The 20615-nt window shown below is 40.1% G+C and overlaps 2 protein-coding genes across 2 annotated transcripts; both read right to left on the bottom strand.

Moving 5' to 3' along the window:
- Window positions 1-9407: 9407 nt before the first annotated feature.
- Window positions 9408-13811, bottom strand: LOC125892233 (acidic mammalian chitinase-like). The gene is made up of 11 exons (XM_049582115.1): window positions 13709-13811; window positions 13602-13628; window positions 13265-13469; window positions 13133-13189; window positions 12880-13045; window positions 12669-12793; window positions 12460-12583; window positions 10691-10873; window positions 10436-10552; window positions 10187-10319; window positions 9408-10063 (listed from the first exon to the last, which is right to left on the bottom strand). The coding sequence occupies exons 1-11, from the start codon at window positions 13731-13733 to the stop codon at window positions 9789-9791; spliced, it is 1437 nt and encodes a 478-aa protein (XP_049438072.1). The 5' UTR covers window positions 13734-13811; the 3' UTR covers window positions 9408-9788.
- Window positions 13812-14451: 640 nt separating this feature from the next.
- Window positions 14452-19435, bottom strand: LOC125892298 (acidic mammalian chitinase-like). Its single transcript, XM_049582234.1, has 12 exons — window positions 19408-19435; window positions 19191-19244; window positions 19057-19086; window positions 18073-18277; window positions 17592-17648; window positions 17327-17492; window positions 17087-17211; window positions 16554-16677; window positions 16273-16455; window positions 16000-16116; window positions 14875-15007; window positions 14452-14760 (listed from the first exon to the last, which is right to left on the bottom strand). The coding sequence occupies exons 2-12, from the start codon at window positions 19213-19215 to the stop codon at window positions 14474-14476; spliced, it is 1452 nt and encodes a 483-aa protein (XP_049438191.1). The 5' UTR covers window positions 19216-19244; window positions 19408-19435; the 3' UTR covers window positions 14452-14473.
- Between the last annotated feature and the right edge of the window lie 1180 nt (window positions 19436-20615).

Raw genomic sequence — 20615 nt, 5'->3', positions numbered from 1 at the left:
CGATCCTTGTGGTACTCCACATGTTATATGCAAGCGGACTCTCCTGGAGCTGAGAATGAAGCCAACAAGCAAGTGCCAAACACTGCAGTTCTTTGGACGGCTGCTTGTGGCTGGCTACAGAAGTGAATCAATCGCCGTAGACCTCCCTGTGTTAAAATGCCCAACTTTACAGTGCCTGGTACAAAAAACAGTTTTGCCTAATTTATCCCTTAATCCTCTGAATGACAACTGTACTGGGAGTTGACTTTTTATGACTCACCTGTTCACATTTTATTAAGGCTTAAAGTTACACATAATTAAGGGCGGCTTGCTTTGAGTGACAGGCAGACTGCCAATAGTGTCCCTGGCTTCTCAGTTAAATCCACCCCTCACTCCTCCACAGTGCAGCTTCTCACCCAAATATGGTCACTTCTGGCTCCGGACGGCCGAAGTGCCAAACTCGAGACTTCAGAATGGGAGTCCACAAACCAGTGGGTGACATCATAGCTACGTCCATTGTTTCTACAGTCTATGATTATATGAACTATTTCTAAAGCCCAGCCATTAAAAAAACAAAACAAAACTGTACTGCTTTAAACATGATAACAGTGTCAGAAAGTTCTAAACAAATACCAAGCACAAATTTAATGCAATTTATAGCTACGTGTATTTTGTCAACAAGTTGTAAAAACACCATGTATAAATAAAGGCACATTTTATATATTAATATTAATATCTTTATGAGGAATGGCAGAACTCCTGAGGTCCCAAAATATTAGACTCTTCTTTAACTAATGAACTTAGCATGGCCAGCAGAGGTAGCAGAGGTGGGTTTTTTCAGTGTTTAATAACATCCCTTACTCCATCTGCAGTAGTTGAGGTGGATCAAATTGCAAGTTACACTAATGAAAATTTACACTTAATTCAGTACAAATTAATGACAAGAATATACTATAGTAGAGACAAAATTCATAAGTTTGAAAGTAGCTCCTCAGATAGATGTTTAAAATGTGGCACCCAGAGTGACTCCCTCATCCATGCCTTCTGGTATTGTGAGGAAACTAGAAAGACTTGGGAGAGTATTGAAAGGTGGATGTCTATAACTTGTAACACCAAAGTTGTATTTTCACCAACCATTTGTATCTTCCAAAATGTGGAGAAAGTAAGGTATCCGACTGGCTGGCAAATTCTTTTTTCATCATTAGTTTACAAAAAGCTTATACTGCAAAATTGGAAAAATAAGGAAGCACCTACAATTAAAAAATGGAAAGCATTAATGAAATATTATTTGAGCATTGAGAGGACAATGTCGGAGGACAGTAAGAGAGAGAAACAGTTTAACAAAATATGGAATTTAATTTATAAAGCTTTGTAGATTGAGGGAGCCTGCAGGATCACCACATCCAGCCTGCATGAATCAAGGGAACCCTGTGTCTGGTGTCAGTTCTGTCCTGTTCGTTGCCCTTGTGTGTCTGTGTGTCTGTATGTCTGTGGCTGTGTGGGTGAGTGTGGGTGTCCGATAAATATGTATATGAGCATGTATGTATATGAGTAGGGATGAAGTGTTACCTGTAATGATGATCGCAAGTAACTGTATAGTTGCTAACTTGATTTCTTAAGATAAGTGATGGTAAGTTAACTCATTCAATAAAAATAATTATAAAAAACAAATTGCAAGTTACAAAGACATGGGCGTTCCAAGAAATCTAAAAGACTAGACAAAGTGTTTTCATTTTTATTAAAGAAGGGAGCACCAACATTAGAAAAAAAGAACAAGTCCCATAAATATTTTATATCTCCACTGATCCAATAACAGCAGGTACCCAATAACAGGTCTTTTTTGTGGCAGACATTTCGACGTGTCAGAGCAGGAAGTGTACAGGTCTTAGTAATAACGATGCTAACAGCCTCAGGCCATGTAGCTGGCACAGTTTCAGTTTATGGTTTTGTGAGAACTGGCTATTAACATAACTATTGTCATCCTCATAATTAGTTACGCCTAAGTTCCCTGCTATGACAGAAATGCCTGCTGTGTCTTCTTTGTACATTCAGTACAGAATACTATAATCAGAAGTACAAAATCAGCACGGTTGCCAGAACTTTATGTAGAAGAGAATCCAGGAGTACAAATGACAAAGAGACAGTTTGTTCTGCTAGCAGTAGCTCACTGAGACATGGCTATAATGAAACCAGCCATAAGCATGAGGAGGCCAACCCAGCCTCATTATTTACTGAATAAGTTGTCTTTCAGTGGATTCTCTATTAAATTAAATACTCAGTGTGCTGCCAGTATAACTATGCTGGTTCAGCTTTTGCCCTAAACCTGCCTTGTGTTCCCCTTATACATCTCATACATACTGTATCTCTTCCAATACGCAAGAGGCCTTGGTTTTTCTTGAAATCTGATTTTCTCAGCCGCAGTCATCAGTCATTACCCATGGCAGACCAGGCTAGTTTGACTGTTAGTGCTAGCTACTGAGAAAGGAGAAAGAAACATGGATAAAGCCGATAAAAAAAGAAAGGGTGGCGCAGAAAAATCTTGAATAAAAAAACTTAAATCTTTACAAGAAGAGGCAGCAAAGTGCTCCAAAATAACCGACCTGTTGGGCCGTGGCGTTGGTCAGCGGGCTGAGGCTGCTGGTGTTGCTAATGACGGGGATGGAGCTGGAGCCGACAGTGCCATAGCAGGTGCATTAACGTTAGCTAACATGAGTGTGTAATGTGCAAGGTTGGCTTTGGCAAATTGCATATTTCTTCTAGGTGTCTGGTTCAAGAGGCCAACTAGCCTATTGCATTATAATAATCATAATAATTTAAACCTGTACTAAAAGATAATATGTGCTTGCTTTTTTCCTGTGGATGCATCATGCAATTAATGTTAGGTGGTGCTCCCAGTCCCGAGGACAATGAAGCTGAGGGACAGACTAACCCCAGTCGTGATGAGGAGGAGGATGAGACCAGAAATATGACAGGTGCAATGTAAAGGCATAGCCTACTATGCATTACATTTTAGCCAGAGGAAAAACTTCTTAGTAGTATCAAGTGGGATTTTTTTGTTGTACTAATAAGTTGACTAAAGGGCCTGTTTCCCAATTTATACCTCCTTAGTTCATGGCTGTGAGCCATGGAGATATGAATTGGGCTTATGTAATACAAGAGCACGGCTGGGCAGACAATTATATTGTGCATAAAATTAAATGCATTAGGATAGAGTCTTATGCTCTTTAAGTTGAATAATAAGCACATCGCCATTTGTGGCCAATTCATTATTGCATTTGTTTTATAGTCTGTAATTACCTGGAAGGTATAAGCCTGTATGCCTTGAAGTTGGTTGTTTCAATCTCTGAATATTAGCATTGATTTTACTGATGTCTTTGTATGATAATTAGTCAGTGCGTTTGTGTAGTGTGTACAAGCATATAAGAGGATTATAGGTAGAAACGCGTGGGCCAGTGTTTGGGCTGGTGCGTGGGCTGGTGCGCCTGAATGTCCCGGGCTGCATTTGTGTCCCAGTCCGTCCCTGGTTGTGGGTATCCATTTGTCACAACATGTGTTTACACATAAAGTAATTACTAAAAAATAAGTTCAGATGGCCCACTGAATCTAGGAGGTATCTCCCATGATAAATATCTGGTGTATGATGGGTTTCCACAAATTTTTTTTTATTTTTTTTTTTTTAAAAAGACCAGCCTGGAACATCACAGCTCGACTCTCCCTCCCTGTCCTGCCTCACAGACAGATTTCGAGAACACATTAATGACCCAGAGTTGAGGTCGAACACCAAACATGCATTCTAAACCTCTGAGGTCAGAAAGCTCAACATCACCTCCTCTCGTCTTCTTTGAGTATGCACAGCACAATGTATACCTGCATCACTTGTGCTCCTGTGTATACCTACCTGTTAGTTTGTTAGTTACCCACATTGGTCCCTATGAGACACATGGCTGCTTACCTATCGGCAATGTGTGTAAACTTTGCTTAGAAGTGGCATTTCTTGGGCAGTTCAGTAGCTCAGTGGGCACAGCATGCACCCCATGTACAAAGGCAATGTCCTTGCCACAGCGGCCACGGGTTCGATTTCAGCCCATGGCTCTTTGCTGCATGTCGTCCCCTCTCTGTCTCCCCCCTTCACACTTGAAACTGTCCTCTCATTAAAAGGCAAAAAGCCCCAAAATTAATCTTAAAATACAGAACCAGATCCTGCCTTCTACACAGTGATGTGTGATTATGCCTAAAAAAATATATTTAAATATATACAGTACAGGCCAAAAGTTTGGACACACCTTCTCATTCAATGCGTTTTCTTTATTTTCATGACTATTTACATTGTAGATTCTCACTGAAGGCATCAAAACTATGAATGAACACATGTGGAGTTATGTACTTAACAAAAAAAGGTGAAATAACTGAAAACATGTTTTATATTCTAGTTTCTTCAAAATAGCCACCCTTTGCTCTGATTACTGCTTTGCACACTCTTGGCATTCTCTCCATGAGCTTCAAGAGGTAGTCACCTGAAATGGTTTCCACTTCACAGGTGTGCCTTATCAGGGTTAATTAGTGCAATTTCTTGCTTTATCAATGGGGTTGGGACCATCAGTTGTGTTGTGCAGAAGTCAGGTTAATACACAGCCGACAGCCCTATTGGACAACTGTTAAAATTCATATTATGGCAAGAACCAATCAGCTAACTAAAGAAAAACGAGTGGCCATCATTACTTTAAGAAATGAAGGTCAGTCAGTCCGGAAAATTGCAAAAACTTTAAATGTGTCCTCAAGTGGAGTCGCAAAAACCATCAAGCTCTACAACGAAACTGGCACACATGAGGATCGACCCAGGAAAGGAAGACCAAGAGTCACCTCTGCTTCTGAGGATAAGTTCATCCGAGTCACCAGCCTCAGAAATCGCAAGTTAACAGCAGCTCAGATCAGAGACCAGATGAATGCCACACAGAGTTCTAGCAGCAGACCCATCTCTAGAACAATAGTTAAGAGGAGACTGCGCGAATCAGGCCTTCATGGTCAAATAGCTGCTAGGAAACCACTGCTAAGGAGAGGCAACAAGCAGAAGAGATTTGTTTGGGCCAAGAAACACAAGGAATGGACATTAGACCAGTGGAAATCTGTGCTTTGGTCTGATGAGTCCAAATTTGAGATCTTTGGTTCCAACCGCCGTGTCTTTGTGAGACGAGAAAAGGTGAACGGATGGATTCCACATGCCTGGTTCCCTCTGTGAATCATGGAGGAGGTGTGATGGTGTGGGGTGTTTTGCTGGTGACACTGTTGGGGATTTATTCAAAATTGAAGGCACACTGAACCAGCATGGCTACCACAGCATCCTGCAGCGACATGCCATCCCATCCGCTGCGTTTAGTTGGACGATCATTTATTTTTCAACAGGACAATGACCCCAAACACACCTCCAGGCTGTGTAAGGGCTATTTGACCAAGAAGGAGAGTGATGGAGTGCTGCGGCAGATGACCTGGCCTCCACAGTCACCGGACCTGAACCCAATGGAGATGGTTTGGGGTGAGCTGGACCGCAGAGTGAAGGCAAAGGGGCCAACAAGTGCTAAACACCTCTGGGAACTCCTTCAAGACTGTTGGAAAACCATTTCAGGTGACTACCTCTTGAAGCTCATTGAGAGAATGCCAAGAGTGTGCAAAGCAGTAATCAGAGCAAAGGGTGGCTATTTTGAAGAAACTAGAATATAAAACATGTTTTCAGTTATTTCACCTTTTTTTGTTAAGTACATAACTCCACATGTGTTCATTCATAGTTTTGATGCCTTCAGTGAGAATCTACAATGTAAATAGTCATGAAAATAAAGAAAACGCATTGAATGAGAAGGTGTGTCCAAACTTTTGGCCTGTACTGTATATATATATGTATATATACACACACACACACACACATATATATGCATATACAATGTACAGAGTATATCTAACTTCTATACAATACCATTTTCAGTACCACTGGAGAAATTATATTATATATTTTATTATATTGATACATCTATTTTTTTTTTTAATATATATATTTTTGACAACACTAATGAATATGTGTGTGTGTTATATGTGTATGTATGTATTTACCTCCCTTTATCCTCTATTTTTGTCTTCTTTCGCTTCCTAGTCATCCTCTATTATTAACACGCCTCAAAGGGCAGTGCAGTTCTGCACGTCTGGCATACAGGTTTAACAGATCCAGGCTGCAGCAGGGGTGAAACGAGGACAAACGTTTCCTCAGAAGTCACATTTTGGACATTCTGATCACTGGGTGTGATTTGGCACATATTTAATTGGGTGTAATTCACAGCATTCCACACCCACACCTCGTCATTAAATCATATGAACATAATGGACGTCAGAACAACTGCATGACACACACATTGTTGTGCCTGCCTTAGTAAAAACACTTGAAGATGACTGAAATAAAAAACATTTATGAGCCTGAGGACTTTCAGGCAACATTCTTAAGGGGGCAGAGCATTAATAAACTGTTCCCACTGAGCAAGCAACGTCTGTGGACGTCCAAGACTAGTTGATATCACATCCACAGACGTGATATCAACTAGTCTTGGACGTCCACAGACGTTGCTTGCTCAGTGGGTTGATAGCCTAGTCACTAATTGAGCTGTGGCATTTACATCATTGGTGTGTCTGCTATTCAAAGGATGTTTTCCTGATTAAGGCCTCTATTCTGCAGCCATATTTAAAGGGATAGTACAGATGTTTTGAAGTAGGGTTGTAATGGGGTACTTTCCCATAGTCAGTGTATTCTATACTGTAGTTGTCAGTTGGCGTGCCTCCAGTTTGGAGAAGCAGCCTGGAGTCCAACACAGAAGCTAAGCAATCTACAGCTGAGGATGGAGGTCAGCAACAAGACATTTTTTACCCACCTTAAAAAAAATCCAGCATAAAAAATCAATAGCAGTTTAAGTTTATGCTAAAGTGAGAGTATTTTCACTATTTTACCTTTTCACCATAAAGTCCATTCTGACGGGAAAACCGTTAACAGCTTCAGTTCCCCATCAATGTTCTTGTCAAAGCCACCAGACTCCATTGAGAAAAACAGTAATTTTAGCTTGCTGAACACAGGAGCTGCTGGTCTACTGCTGCTTCGATAAATTAATTAGTCTGTGTCAAAGTGTGACTTCAGTGAATCTGAATTAACCCTTTTAAACACTCAAGTCACACAGAAACACAAACAAACCAGCTGATTGATGCAGTGGTTAGACCAGCAGCTCCTGTGTTCAGCTAGGTTAAATCACTGTTTTTCTCAATGGAGTCTGGCTATGAAGAGAGCAATATCATGGCTTTATTCTCCCGGTGGAAACCAGTGTCTGACATAAAGGTGAAGCAGTAAAAATACTCTCAATATTGTGTACACTTGAACTGAACTATCCCTTTAAGCGTAGGTGAGCTAGGCGTCTCTAGTGCTGGAGACAAAGGAGAAGTCTTTTAGAATTAATTTTGGTGGCTCGCCTACTTTTAAAAGTCCTTCCCTAATTTGCAATGGCACACCTGATGATGAGAAAAATCATACAGGCAAACTCTCACTCCACCTGCTGACTGCCACCTGTTTTGCTACCCCTCAGCTGAATTACCCACACTGTTTTTGAATAATCAGATGACTGCTATGCTATGTAATAAAATTTCATTCAAACATTATATTAACAGGTGCATCCTCAACTCTAGATGATTGAGATCAGTATCCAGGCATATTCTGATAATCGGCTATAAATCCAGGCTTTGCTCCTGGAATGACAGCAGGTCATACAGATTGGATTCTATCTTAGATGTTGTTTCATCATTTGTTGTTTATTACTTGCTGGCCAGATTGGTCTGCTGGGTGCACCGGGTCACTGAGTATTGTAGTGCAAAAGTCAAACATTGTCTGGTCACAGCAATCTCACAAGGATGTGTGAATATGTTTTGAGCTTTTGCCACTTGTGTTGGGATCAGTGATTGATAATCACACCACAAACCTGTGCCTCAATCATCTGTAAAGGCACAAAGTTAGACGTCTAGTGTTTTTCCTGTATTAAGTAGTTGAAGATACTAATGTAAACCAATGAGTACAGTGCATTGATGGATTTTTCTGTAGATGGTAACATTTGTGTTTAAAAAAACACAAATTTATTTGCATTTCTGTTTGAGTTTTTTATCCACCTGTGGTTAGTTTGACTGTTAGTCTACTAGTGTGTGTGTGTGTGTGTGTGTGTGTGTGTGTGTGTGTGTGTGTGTGTGTGTGTGCACGCATGCGCAAATGACTGGGTTGGTGTGTGAGTGTGTGTATCTGTCTGTCTGCAGCTAATCTCACAAACCACTGGACTAGTCAGCCTAATATTTTGTGTGCTCGCGTATGACTGTACACTGAAGAACCTCACATGGTTGCAGTGATCCACAGTTTAAAAAAAAATGTTTTATTGACTGTTTAATATCATTATTGACTGCTGACTCCTCACTCCTCTTAACCAGCCAATAGAGGACGCAAGTTTTCCAGAAATTGACTCAGCTAAAACCAACCAAACTTACCCTCTGTTGCGGGCCACATTTTAGCTGTCGTTGTGGCTCAAAACTGGACATCCACAGAAATTTTTGATCTCATTTGCAGATCACCTGTAGTTTAATTCCATACTTGATATTTAATGATTTACTAACAATACGAGATAAATGAATAACAACTTTTGTTATTCTCATCACCGTCTTGACTGTAAGGGAGCTGGGAGGGACAATTCCACTGGTTGTCAGCTCTCCACAGTCCAGTTGCAACCTCTGCACAGCGTCATAACGCAGCAGGAGCGTTTCAGAACCCGAGCGATTTTGTAGACTTGCAGATTTTGTTGATTTGGTCATTTTAGATATTTGTGCTTCTACCATAACTAAGTGAGAAGGCTATGTAGTTGAGTTTTTTGTTATATTTTTTTCATTGTTTTGTACTGCAGCCTACAGGTTAAAAGTTAAAAGTCCAGTTCAGTCTGACAACTCACGTTTTAAATGTTTTTTGTAGTTAGAGTTTATAGACATGAGAGGGATGATTAAATATTTCCCCCCTAGGCTGAGCCTGCAGGTGGATACTAGTTTGGAGGTGGGGCTGAAAGAGCGAGCAGCAGTACCAGTGCAGGGCAGTAGCAGCATTGACCAGGCAGAGGGAGAGCTGGGAAGATTTAGCAGCTCAAATAGACCACAGATTGGGAGGGTGTGTTTTGTAGATGACATATGCAGAGTGATGTATGACGTATGTGTATGAGTCAGTGCAGCTCGAGTTGACTGCCTGAACTAGCTCGCACGCATTGCTCCATTTGTGACATGGATCAAAGATTTGTGGCTGTGTTTTATTTGTTAAAAATGCATCAATCCTAATAATTATATTGTATTTTCTGAAACACAGCTTCTCTGCTGGAATTAATAATTTATTGAGAGTGGCAGCAATCAGCTTTGGCAGCTGGAACATGGTGGAGGTGTTTTAACACAGGGGCACGGTGTTGTTTCAGCATGTGTGAGATCCTCAGGTCTCAGCAGATATAAGACATGACAGTTCAGGCTTCTGATGAAGTACATAAAGCCAACTTTAATTAATGTAATATTTACATTATGTATTTTTTATAGTAGTTTATATGTTGCAGTGTGATGGAAAGGAAACATGCTTAATGCATCAGACAGGGTTTAATTTGTTGTTTTTAGAAGAGAAAATAAATCACAGGAAGTTTTAAGAAAAAAAAAACAACAATGATTGTTTCCTTACTGTTGATAACTACAGATATCAGAACTTGTGGAACATAAAGTGATGTAACAAGCTCTTATGGCCAGTTGCAGCATTTGCAGCTGTCTTGAAACACCAAATTAGCTGGGCAGTTTTGGACCCAGGTGATGCCGTTGGCACAACTGTAAAAGGAACCTGGGGCATCGGTCTTGGCATAAATCCCACCAGGCTTTGTTGCACAGAAGTTGTCTGGGTTTTGGGATGAGGTAGGGGTTGTTGGTCTGGGATGAGGTGTAGCGTGAGGCTTATCTGTGTGTGAGGGTGGAGTTACTATATTGGGGATGGTTCTTTTAGTGGGAAGGGGAGGAAGACCTGGAGAAATAATAGTAAATTATCAGTTTTCTGTACAGTCAAAATTCACAAATGTCAGTTAATTTATTTTGTGTGGATTATGAAAGAAAACACTTAAACTAGCAATAAGTAGTTTCTACTTACTCGGGTCTAAAAGAGAGCGGAGGTGGCTGATGAGTGGGTAGTTTCCTTGTCCACAAAACTGTCCATTAAAGTCATCCAGATCCAGAGCCCAGACAAATGCTCCTCCAAATCTGTTGTCCTTTAGATAACGGACCTGAATAAATAATGATGGAAACACTTCAGTAACAATGTATACAAGTTAACATTGTATTTAAGTTCTTGTATCTGGCAAAAGAAATGATGAACAGTTTTACTGAAACACATGGCTACCTTTGTCTCAAAACTTGCTTTGTTGTCATATCCAACCCACTCATTTTGTTTGACCGCATATGGAACTTTCTGGTCCTCAATCAACTGGACACTGGCCCCTTGAAGAAAAGTGCAAATCTGAAAAGAGGGTTAAATTTCAAATTTTAAACTATAGTATAAAAGCTCTATTTGATGACTTTGTAATAAATATTATTTTATCAGTTACATAGAGTTACTAATAGACAGTTAAATGCAACTAGTTGTTTTCAGTTTCACCTCATAATAAGACCAGAATCCGCCCTCCCTCGTAAAAGTACCAGCAGTAGCAGGACCACTGGTTGGTGCTCCAACGCCACTGGATTGAGTAGACAGTCGAAATGTTCTCCCGTATGTAGCAAAGCCCATATTTAGCTTTTCAACAGGTGTTCCTTTATCCCGCCAGTATCTCATGGCAAAGTCCTGAAATGTGAATGATAAGTAACAGACAGAAGTCAAGTTTCCATCTAAATGTGGCACAAATTTAAACCAAATTTCCAGATATGGGTGAGAGAAAATACAAATTATATTCATAATCAATATCATGATCATTTGTCAATGTCATATGCAATATCATTTTTTAATATCATGTGCAATACTGCTTCTCATTGTTATATCATTTACACTTTTTCCATATTGTATTCATTTTTAGTTTACTCTTCTACCTAACTTATTTTGTACGCCTTAAACACCTAAATCTTGGCATGAGTGAACCCAGGGTGGGGGAACCCTTCTGTGCGGAGTTTGCATGTTCTCCCCATGTCAGGGTGGGTTTTCTCCAGGTACTCCAGCTTCCTCCCACAGTCCAAAGACATGCAGTTAATGCAAGTTAATTGGTGACTCTAAAATTGACCGTAGCATGAATGGTTGTCTATCTCTTAATGTTAGCCCTGCAATCTGGCCAACTGTCCAGGGTGTACCCCACCTGTTGCCCAGTGTCATCTGGGATGGACTCCAGCCCCCTCGCAATCCTTAACAGGATAAGTGGTTATGGAAAATGAATGAAGTGAATTAAATTGAATATTAGGAGTTTGGCTCATTGAGAAAAACAGTTGGTGGTGCTCCAGTTGTCATTAAACCATTGCAGAAGAAGGCAGTGCAATGAGATCACATAATTAAAAGTGCCAGTCAAACCTCACTCAAAGGAAAAACAGATGGACATATGCCATTTCAAATTGGTCTCCCTCCCAGGGCTTCATAATGTGCCATTAGGGCAGTGTCCCCCGTTGTCATTACAGCGGTGCTGGGGGCACCTTCCCCTACAGATTCGAGGTTGCTGGACAGCAGCACGCTGGAGAGAGATTTGTTTGCCCACGGGCGACTGTGGTGGCAGGGCCGCGTCGCCGCATCCTTGATCTTTGGTTTTCCAGCGGGCCGTTCGAGCAAGTCCGGCTTCTCTGCTGTTAACGCTGCTGCCGGGATACAGCTGAGGAGGAGCCAGCTGCTAATGCTATGTACCGGGACACTGCTAATGCTGCTTGCCGTGCTGCTGTAGCTCAGTCGTAACTTTAACTGATGCTGAGACTCTACTGACTGTGTGACTGGTAGACAGCGGTGGGTGGCGCAACAGGCTAAAACACAAATTCAAAACATAAACATGATTTGGGGACTGTAAAAATGTTTTTTAAATGCGAATATTCTGGCCGTACTATTGTTGTCGGTGAGATCAGTATGTTATATGAACATTATTCCTTAGTCTCTGTGACATATTAGGAGGATTTTACGACTATTTGCTTTAGATTTCTTACATACAGCTCCTTTAAATCATGATAAATTTAAGTATTTATTTTGTTGCACTTTGTCAGATTTTACATTTATTGACGCCCCAATGCTTCCACCTCAGCCAAGCATAAATACCTTTCGCTATATTTCAATTTTCAGTGATTCCAATGGGTTTTTTTAAGCACAAATTGAAAATCTGAATAAAATAGTTGGATGGAAAGTCTCTTAACAAGAAAAAAAGAGACAAAGAAACTTTGCATCAGAGGAGAGTAAAGCTGAGTACTCACAGTACTTAAGTAAACGTGTTCCCCGGTGTCATGGGATCCGTTGTATAAGGGGCTGTGATGTCCTGTCACAGTCTCCCAGGTGCCATGAAAGTCATACGTCATCACATTAATAAAGTCCAGGTACCTGTTAAAATGCATGTGAAATCAGATTCACCCAAAACGTGATGCCAGCTATACATGGGAATAATGGGAGTAGATATTTGATGTACTTTGCCATCTCTGCGATTTCATAACCAGCATCGATGGTTCCTTTCCCAGCAGCCACAGCAGCAGAGACCATTAATCTGGGCTTGCCACTGGCTGTTCCCTCAGCCTGATAGGCCTCTAGGAGTTCCTGTGCACCACAGAATCATGGTTAAGTCTCTTTGTGGTTAATGTTAAACATCATTTGAACATCAGAACAGTAATTTTGGATCTGACCTTGCATAACAATGTAAATCTCTGCTTGTCCTCCAGAGGACTTCCTCTTGCAGCGGGGTATTCCCAATCCAAATCAAGTCCATCAAAACCATGTTCTCTCAGCAGTTTGATAGAAGACTGGATAAATGTATTTCGGTTGGCGGGTGTTGACACCATTGTAGTGAATCTGGGTCATATTTTGGGGAGAGAAAATTGCTCTCAAGAAGACACAGTGCATTGATTATTATGGATTGTTTTATGTTAGATATCTTACTTTTGTGATCCAAAGTTCCAGCCTCCAACTGCCAACAGTGTTTTAAGATTTGGATTCCTGTGGGGATACACAAATTTAGTTGGCTGTATTCACTATTTTGCACAATATAATGCTAGAATATCCTGCACTGACCTCTGTTTGAGTCCATTAAAGGATTTATAGAGCACATCATCGTTCCATTCTATGGTGGACAACTCATTTGCCTCGCTTATACCAGCAAAGGCATAAATCAGGTGGGTACACAGGTTTGGATCAACATTTAGAGGCATAAACTTCCCACTGCCAGGTCGGTACTGGGACCAGTTAGTGAAATAACACACCAGTCTAAGGGATGAGACTAAACGTAGTAGAGCAGAAAATGTTTTCATTAATCTTTGAAGAATAATCAGTGACTAGACATTTAACAATTTACACTTTGTTCAGGTGCTGCTAAGATTGTTCAGTATAAATTATGGATTCACAAACTCACCCAAACTGCCAAGGTAAAGACAGAGACCTTGAAAATTACAGATTTAGTTAAATATTTGGTACAATAGATTTTGTATAAACAATTTTATGCATTTTTTTATGTCTTACCTGCAATCAGAATTAGCTTGGTCATGTTGCTTGTGTTTCGATTAGCTGTTGTTATGTAAAAAATAGAGCACCGAAAAGCTTTCTGTAGCTGACGAACAATACATAAACCATAGTAATCATTAACCAGGAACAAATTGAACGTCCCAAAGTTTGGACATTAGGCTGTTGCATCATCCAAGTAAGTCAAATAACAGAGGCTGGTAAAAGAGTGAGTAACCCTTTTTAATCAATACAGTCTAACTCCCTCTGTTGCTGATCATTACTCAATATTTGGCCCATCTGACATTTATATCAACCATGCATCTTGCAATTTCTTCAAAAGCTTTCGACATTCTTAGAACATCTCAGATATCAGCTTGTGTTTTATTTTCTAAGATGTTTGGTGGCATTGAGTTCAGATGAGTGGACTTCAGTGTATGTTCAGGGTCAGCGTCCTGCTTAAAAGTGAATCCTCCTTTTACAAACTTAAAGTCAGACAGGCATATAAAAGCCAGTAGTGTATCTCAGTGTGCAGTGAAGCAGAAAGCAAACTGATATGGTTACAAAATCTTGTAAACAAATTGTTTTCCACATGAAAAAGTAGCAAGTTGAGTGCTGTTGTGCAGTCTTGTCTTATTTTTGTGAGGTAAACCTTTTTTGTTTCATGCCAGAGTCATGTGAACATGTTTTGTTCATTGGGATAGTCTATGAATATGATTCTTTTAATAAAAAAAAGAGACATTTTAGAAATAAGACACTTCTTTGTTTCAAGAATTACACATTTATTTAAGCCCAGTTGCAGCAGTTGCATTTGTCATTGAAAACAAGATTAGTTGGACATTGCTGGAGGTATGTGATTCCATGGAAACACTGATAAAAGGAGTTGCGGTTCTTGTCATTTATATAGAGGCCGTCAGCCTTCCCAGAACAGAAACTACCTCCAGAAATAACACCTGTGGTGGTCGTTTTGGCATCAGTAGTTGTGGGAGTGGTGGCAGTTGTGCTGGGTAAGCCTGGTCGGGTCGTAGTGATCACTGGTGGATGTGTGGTTACAGGAGGTGGAGGTGGTAAGTCTAGTAAGATAAAAATAGAATTAAATTCAAGACATTATGGTAGGTTTTACCCGTAAAGTGGAGATGATAAAACTTTTACATGCCGTGCATTGTTGAGGTCTGATTTCTGTTTACCTGAATCCAGAAGAGAGCGCAGATAACCAATGAGGGGGTAGTTTCCCTGTCCACAGAACTGTCCACTGAAATCATCCAGATCTAGAGACCAGATGAAGGCTCCTCCATATTTGTTATGTTTCAGGTACTGTACCTGTGGAATATCAGATATGGAGAGTGCTGCAGTTTAAAATGCAAGCTCTGTTGTTTTATTACATATAACCAGTGTAACACATTGTTTGTTACGCATCCTAAGACCTTTGGAAGGGGAATGAAATTAGAAAAAAAACATTTTGTTTTTTTTATAGAAAAGAGTTTGATCACACTAATTGGTTAGTTTGGTGGTTTATTTTAATTACAGTCCAGTTAAAGATGAAATTATATTTGCGCTATTGCTGTTCTAAAATTTTGTGGCCTCTGAATGGTCTAGCTTGGCCTCATCCAGATATGAATTAATTTAAGAAAGCAACATTTCAAACTAAAAGAGATTCAGTCAGGCACTGTCACATAAATATCATAATGCAACAATATATTGAATGTAATACATGTTTCTTCTTTCATTTTCCATAAAATCATGTTTTATTTTCTGTATGTGAGTATCTGATATTGTCGCCTCACAGCAAGAGGCTTCCTGGTTCGAACCCAGGGTGGGGGAGCCCCTCTGTGCAGAGCTTGTCATAAGACATGCCGGTTAGGTTTATTGGAGACACACCCGTAGGTGTGAGTGTGAATCGTTGTCTCTATCTGTGTGCCTGCGATAGTCTGATGACCTGCCCAGGGTGTACCCCGCCTCTTGCCCAATGTCAGCAGGGATAGGCTCTAGCCTAGGTGAAGTCAATATCAACATATCCTGCATGTCTTATCAGAACATGCTACATTTGGAATAATGGCATAAAGCTTAATCAGAAATATCCATTCCGAATATGCTGTTTACATGACCTGTGTCAAATTCATGTAGTCATATTTGGAATATTCAAATATTAGCGTACATGTAAAAATACCCATTGTGATCAGTTGTACCCAGTCCAAGTGCTAATTTAGGAAGCAAACTGATAGCTGGCGAGAAGTGGTAGCGATAAGCACCTTTTATCTTGCTTATATAATCTCCATAAACATAGATGTGGAGGATGACATGTTATTTATTACCTTGATTTCAAAGCTCTGCTTGTTATCAAACCCAACCCACTCATTTCCTCTAATGGCATATGGCACCATTTGCTCATCAATCCAGTGGACACTGCCTCCTTGGAGGAACGTGCAAATCTGTAGAAATGAAAAAAAATGACATTTAATCACCTTCAACATGCTTTGTGATGTGATGAACTCTCTATTTATGTTGGGATTGTATTAATTCAGTCTGAGTTCAGTTTAGTTATGTATCAAATTGTGCCTCAGTGTTGCTCTCATGTTGAACCTGACCTCATAGTAGGACCAAAACCCAGCTTCACGGGTGAAGGGCCCAGCAGAGGCTGCTCCAGTAGCTGGTGCTCCAATGCCGTTTGCTGATGATGTTGTGCGAAATGTGCGTCCATATGTAGCAAAACCAAGCATGAGCTTTTCAAGAGGAGCTCCTTGGTCTCTCCAGTATTTTATAGCAAAGTCCTGTGAGAGGAAAATAAGATAATTTGTACTGAAAACTAAGACATGTTAGTTATTCAGCCTGTTGGGTACTGAGGATGATAACTGAGGATTTTACTCACCATATTGAAGTAGATGAGCTCACCCTGATCGAAAGAGCTGCGGTACAGAGGGCTGTTGTGACCAGTGAATGGATCCCAGGCTCCGTGGAAGTCATAGGTCATGACATTTATGAAGTCGAGGAATCTGATAGACAAGCATATTGTCACAAAGTGCAAAAGAAAGCATTTGTTTTTTTAACTTTAAAGCTGTAGTTGGTAACTTTTATGAAAAGTAGTGTGTTGTCATATTTACTGATATTATCACTATATTCACACAGCACTAAATGAGACAGATAATCTGTGGAAAATATCCTGTTCCTCTGCCTACTCTATACTTTTGCAGCACTTTTAAGGGCCTTACTGCAACTGAACCAAACCAACTAGTCAGCGCTGTTGAGTCTCTAAGCAGTTTTCAATCGTATCAATCACTGCGTGTAAACAGTGGTCAGTGCTGATCAAATATGAATCAAGATTCAAATATGGCAAAAGCTATTTTCATAAAAGTTACCAACTGTAGCTTTAAAGCTAAATGACTCCCTGTCACAGAAACTCACTTTGAGATGTCAGCAATCTCATATCCATTGTCGATGTTTCCCTTTCCAGCAGCCACTGCAGCTGTGAGCAGCAGTCGTGGTCTTCTGGTCTCAGCGGCTTCTTTTTCGAAGGCGGCGAGTAATTCCTAAACAATGTGAGAATATTAAAAGTCACACTGCTGTAGTATCTCAAATCAGTGTTGGTGTGGCATCCTGTAGGGCTCTGTCATTACTGGGGAGGGGTAGATTTTACAAACTGACCTGGCAGAGCATTGTGAACCTCTTCTTGTCTTCTGGTGGGCTTCCTCGTGCTCCAGGATACTCCCAGTCCAAGTCCAGCCCGTCAAAGCCATGCAGTCTCAAGAATTTGATAGAGGACTGGATGAATCTCTGGCGGTTGGCAGGGGATGCGACCATGATGGTAAATCTGTAAACATGTAAAAACAAGTTGGAGACATTGTTGATGGTGTTCTCATTATGAGATACAGCCTCAGAGTTCCTTGCTGTTGAAGTGTTGTGGACTCACTGTGTACTTCCAAAGTTCCACCCACCAACGGCCAGCAGAGTCTTCAGCCGCGGGTTTCTGTGCAGAAATGTGCAAAAAAATGTAAATTCAATTCTTATATTCCATTACAGTTAAAAGACCTGCATTCAAAATACAAATCAAAATGTTCTTTTCCTCCACTATATGCATTCATTAAATAATAGAACTACATACTGTATATATATATATATATATATATATATATGTACTTTACCCCCTACATTTTGCTTTTCCTTCTTCCTTTGTGCATGGGTTTGTGTTTTTTCCTGTAACCTATTTTTCTTTCCGTTTAGTTAAAATTCCACCACTGCAGTTAATCTACCAGTTTTTACAATCTCCATATATGGAAAATTGAATGACACCATTTAACCAACTTCCTCTCGACTGCTGATATGACTGCTTGTTGTGAAATAACAGTGCATACGACCACAGAAAGATGATAAAGCATGAAGGAAAAACTCACCTGTTCTTAAGATCATTGAAGGATTTATAGAGAACATCATCATTCCACTCATAGGGCGACAGCTCGTTAGAATGGCTGATTATTGAGAAGGCGTAGATCAGGTGTGTGCAGAGGTTGGGGTCTACATTGGCCGGCAGATATTTGCCGACACCAGGTCGATACTGGGACCAGTTGGTGAAGTAGCACACCAGTTTGGTGGAGGACACTTTTGGAGAGGAGAGAAATAATTAGAATCAAGTTTCTACTCAAGGTCAGGGTCATTAAAGGGACAGTTCACCCCATAATCAAAACTACATATATATCATCTTAACTGTAGTGTTATTCATCATTGTAGATTGTTCTGGTGTGAGTCGGAGAGTGTTGCAGATGTCTGCCCTCTCTTGAATATGATTGAACTAGATGGCACTCGATTTTAGGTGCTCAAAGTGACCAAAAACATACATTTAAAAAACTCAACATCTATGTCTCTTTCCAGAAATCATGACCTGGTTATTGAAGATAATCCACAGACCCTGGTGTGAGATGTTTCATGTAGGAACTATTTTCTCTCCACCTACTACACAGAAGGAAGCGTGTGTCTACTCTACTTAGTGGTGTCATCCTTGGCTGAGCTAGCTTGGTAGTGAGAAGTGAGCTTGCAGTAGATGCTTCCTTTTGGCGGGTGTAATAGGAAGGAAGAAAATAGTTCTCACATGAAACTGCTCACAACTAGATCGGTGGGTTATTTTTGCATAACCTGGTCATGATTTCTGGAAAGAGATGTTGCTGTTGCAGGGTTTTTGTTTTGGTTATTTAAGCACCACAAGGTGAGTGCCATCTAGTTTGATTATATCTAAGAAAAGGCAGACATCTCCACGACAGATATCTCCAACACTCTGCAATTCACACCATACAAATCCAGATTGATAAACAGCACTACAGGTAGGAGGAAGAGTATGTATTTTTGATTTCAATTGTAAAAATAATTAAAAAATGAATGCATACCCATCTGGAGACACATCAAAAGGGACAGTCCTAAAAAAAATTACACATTTAAATTCATTTTCTTTTTATTATTCATTTATATACACAATATTACTGCCTTTGAATTAATGAACAACAGAGAGACTGCGACTTACCAGCCAAGATTGCGAGTCGAGCCATGTTGTGTCAGCTAAGTCTTTTCCTCAGAGCTGCAACAATAAAAAGTGTTGTGTATCATAAATCTTTAAAAGATGGCATTATAGTTTTTATAAACTGCAACTGACTCTGCTGGCTGTAGTAATGCTGCACACAATAAAGCCCGTATTCATGTAGAATGTAGGCTACTAAAACTTCTGCGTGCTCATGACTTACCTGTTCGCAAGTGACTGGCTGGATGTGCTTGTGATCCACCTGCGAGTCCTTTTTATGGACGTGATAAGACAGGGGCAAAGGCTGCGTGACAGTGAGGTGTAATGGATGCTTCGGGAGTTGATAATTGCTGCTGTGAAATGGGTCATAATATGAAGATGACATGTCAGGAAGATTATGTTGGTTTTTACAGCCTGATAAATCTGGATCAGACCACATGAGGTTATGTAAACTTGCCTTTGTGATGTCTCTTCGATCAGGAGAGCTGGACAATTAATGCAGATAAGATGGCTTTGATACAGATCAACTGATCTTAACTGATACATTATATTTTATATGGCATAAGGATTAAAATGGTTTCCATAGCACCAACAATCAACACTTCTAAAGTGAACTTTAGATTAATATATATTAAACTTGCCTTTGTGGTTGCAAGTCCTGCTGCTTACAGCATTTGTTTGTGTTATAATCATGGTCGTAGATAACTCTGTTTTGGACTTGTGTTGAACTGGAGTTGAACTCGTCCCTGGCTCAGCCACTGTTGGCCTTTTCATCCGTCTAAAACTTCAAGTACTAACAACTAGCAGGTTATTTTTTTTAATGAATTGACTGGTTTGTCCTTGAAATGTCAAACAGCTGTTAAAAATGCCCGTCATGATTTCTCTTAGCTCAAAGTGATGTCTTTAACTTGGTTGTTTTGACATTTCAATGGTCCAAAACCCTAAGATATCATATCATATATAACAAGAAAAGCAGTTTTACACTTTTTCAACCTGACTTTCAGTTTCAGGACTACACTGTGATATCTACGTGGTTCCATGTCAAACACATCTAAGAACATCATATTTTCAAAGGCTGTGTTCTTGCCTAGTCTCAATCTTGAATATCATTGTTTGGTCTGAGCCTTTCTTGATGTCCTTGACTTTGCATTGACCAGAAACTTAACAAAAGAAAAGCCTCATGTGTTAATCATACTGATCAGAGGGGTACAATTATAAAAACTTGATACAGAGACAACAGTATCATGCACAGGCCTGATAAACCTCAAAGCTTTTAGATTAGATAAGATGTCCTTTTCCATTAAGTCATATTATCCCTTGATGATGTAACAATTAGTTACCTTGCAATGCAGCCAGCAGACCAGAGTTCAGTAAGATAGCTGCTAATATTTTTTCAATTTCGCTTTATACTGACAGATCAATTAATGCAGG

Source organism: Epinephelus fuscoguttatus, linkage group LG7 (assembly GCF_011397635.1).
Source record: "Epinephelus fuscoguttatus linkage group LG7, E.fuscoguttatus.final_Chr_v1".
In the NCBI taxonomy this organism is placed as follows: domain Eukaryota; kingdom Metazoa; phylum Chordata; class Actinopteri; order Perciformes; family Serranidae; genus Epinephelus; species Epinephelus fuscoguttatus.
The sequence above is the reverse complement of the archived record's forward strand: the minus strand, read 5'-3'. Positions and strand labels throughout refer to the sequence as shown.

Bases quoted from the DNA above. Each gene is read 5' to 3' on its own strand.
- LOC125892298 (XM_049582234.1), bottom strand. From the start codon at position 19,215: ATGGCTCGACTCGCAATCTTGGCTG. The intron at 17,493-17,591 runs GTGAGTCCACAA...ACATGTTTACAG, and splicing joins TGGAACTTTGGAAGTACACA to ATTTACCATCATGGTCGCAT. The intron at 15,008-15,999 runs GTAATAAATAAC...GATATTCCACAG, and splicing joins AGCAGAGCTTTGAAATCAAG to GTACAGTACCTGAAACATAA.
- LOC125892233 (XM_049582115.1), bottom strand. From the start codon at position 13,733: ATGACCAAGCTAATTCTGATTGCAG. The intron at 13,629-13,708 runs GTAAGACATAAA...GTAATTTTCAAG, and splicing joins CAAGCTAATTCTGATTGCAG to GTCTCTGTCTTTACCTTGGC. The intron at 13,046-13,132 runs GTAAGATATCTA...AATATGACCCAG, and splicing joins TGGAACTTTGGATCACAAAA to ATTCACTACAATGGTGTCAA.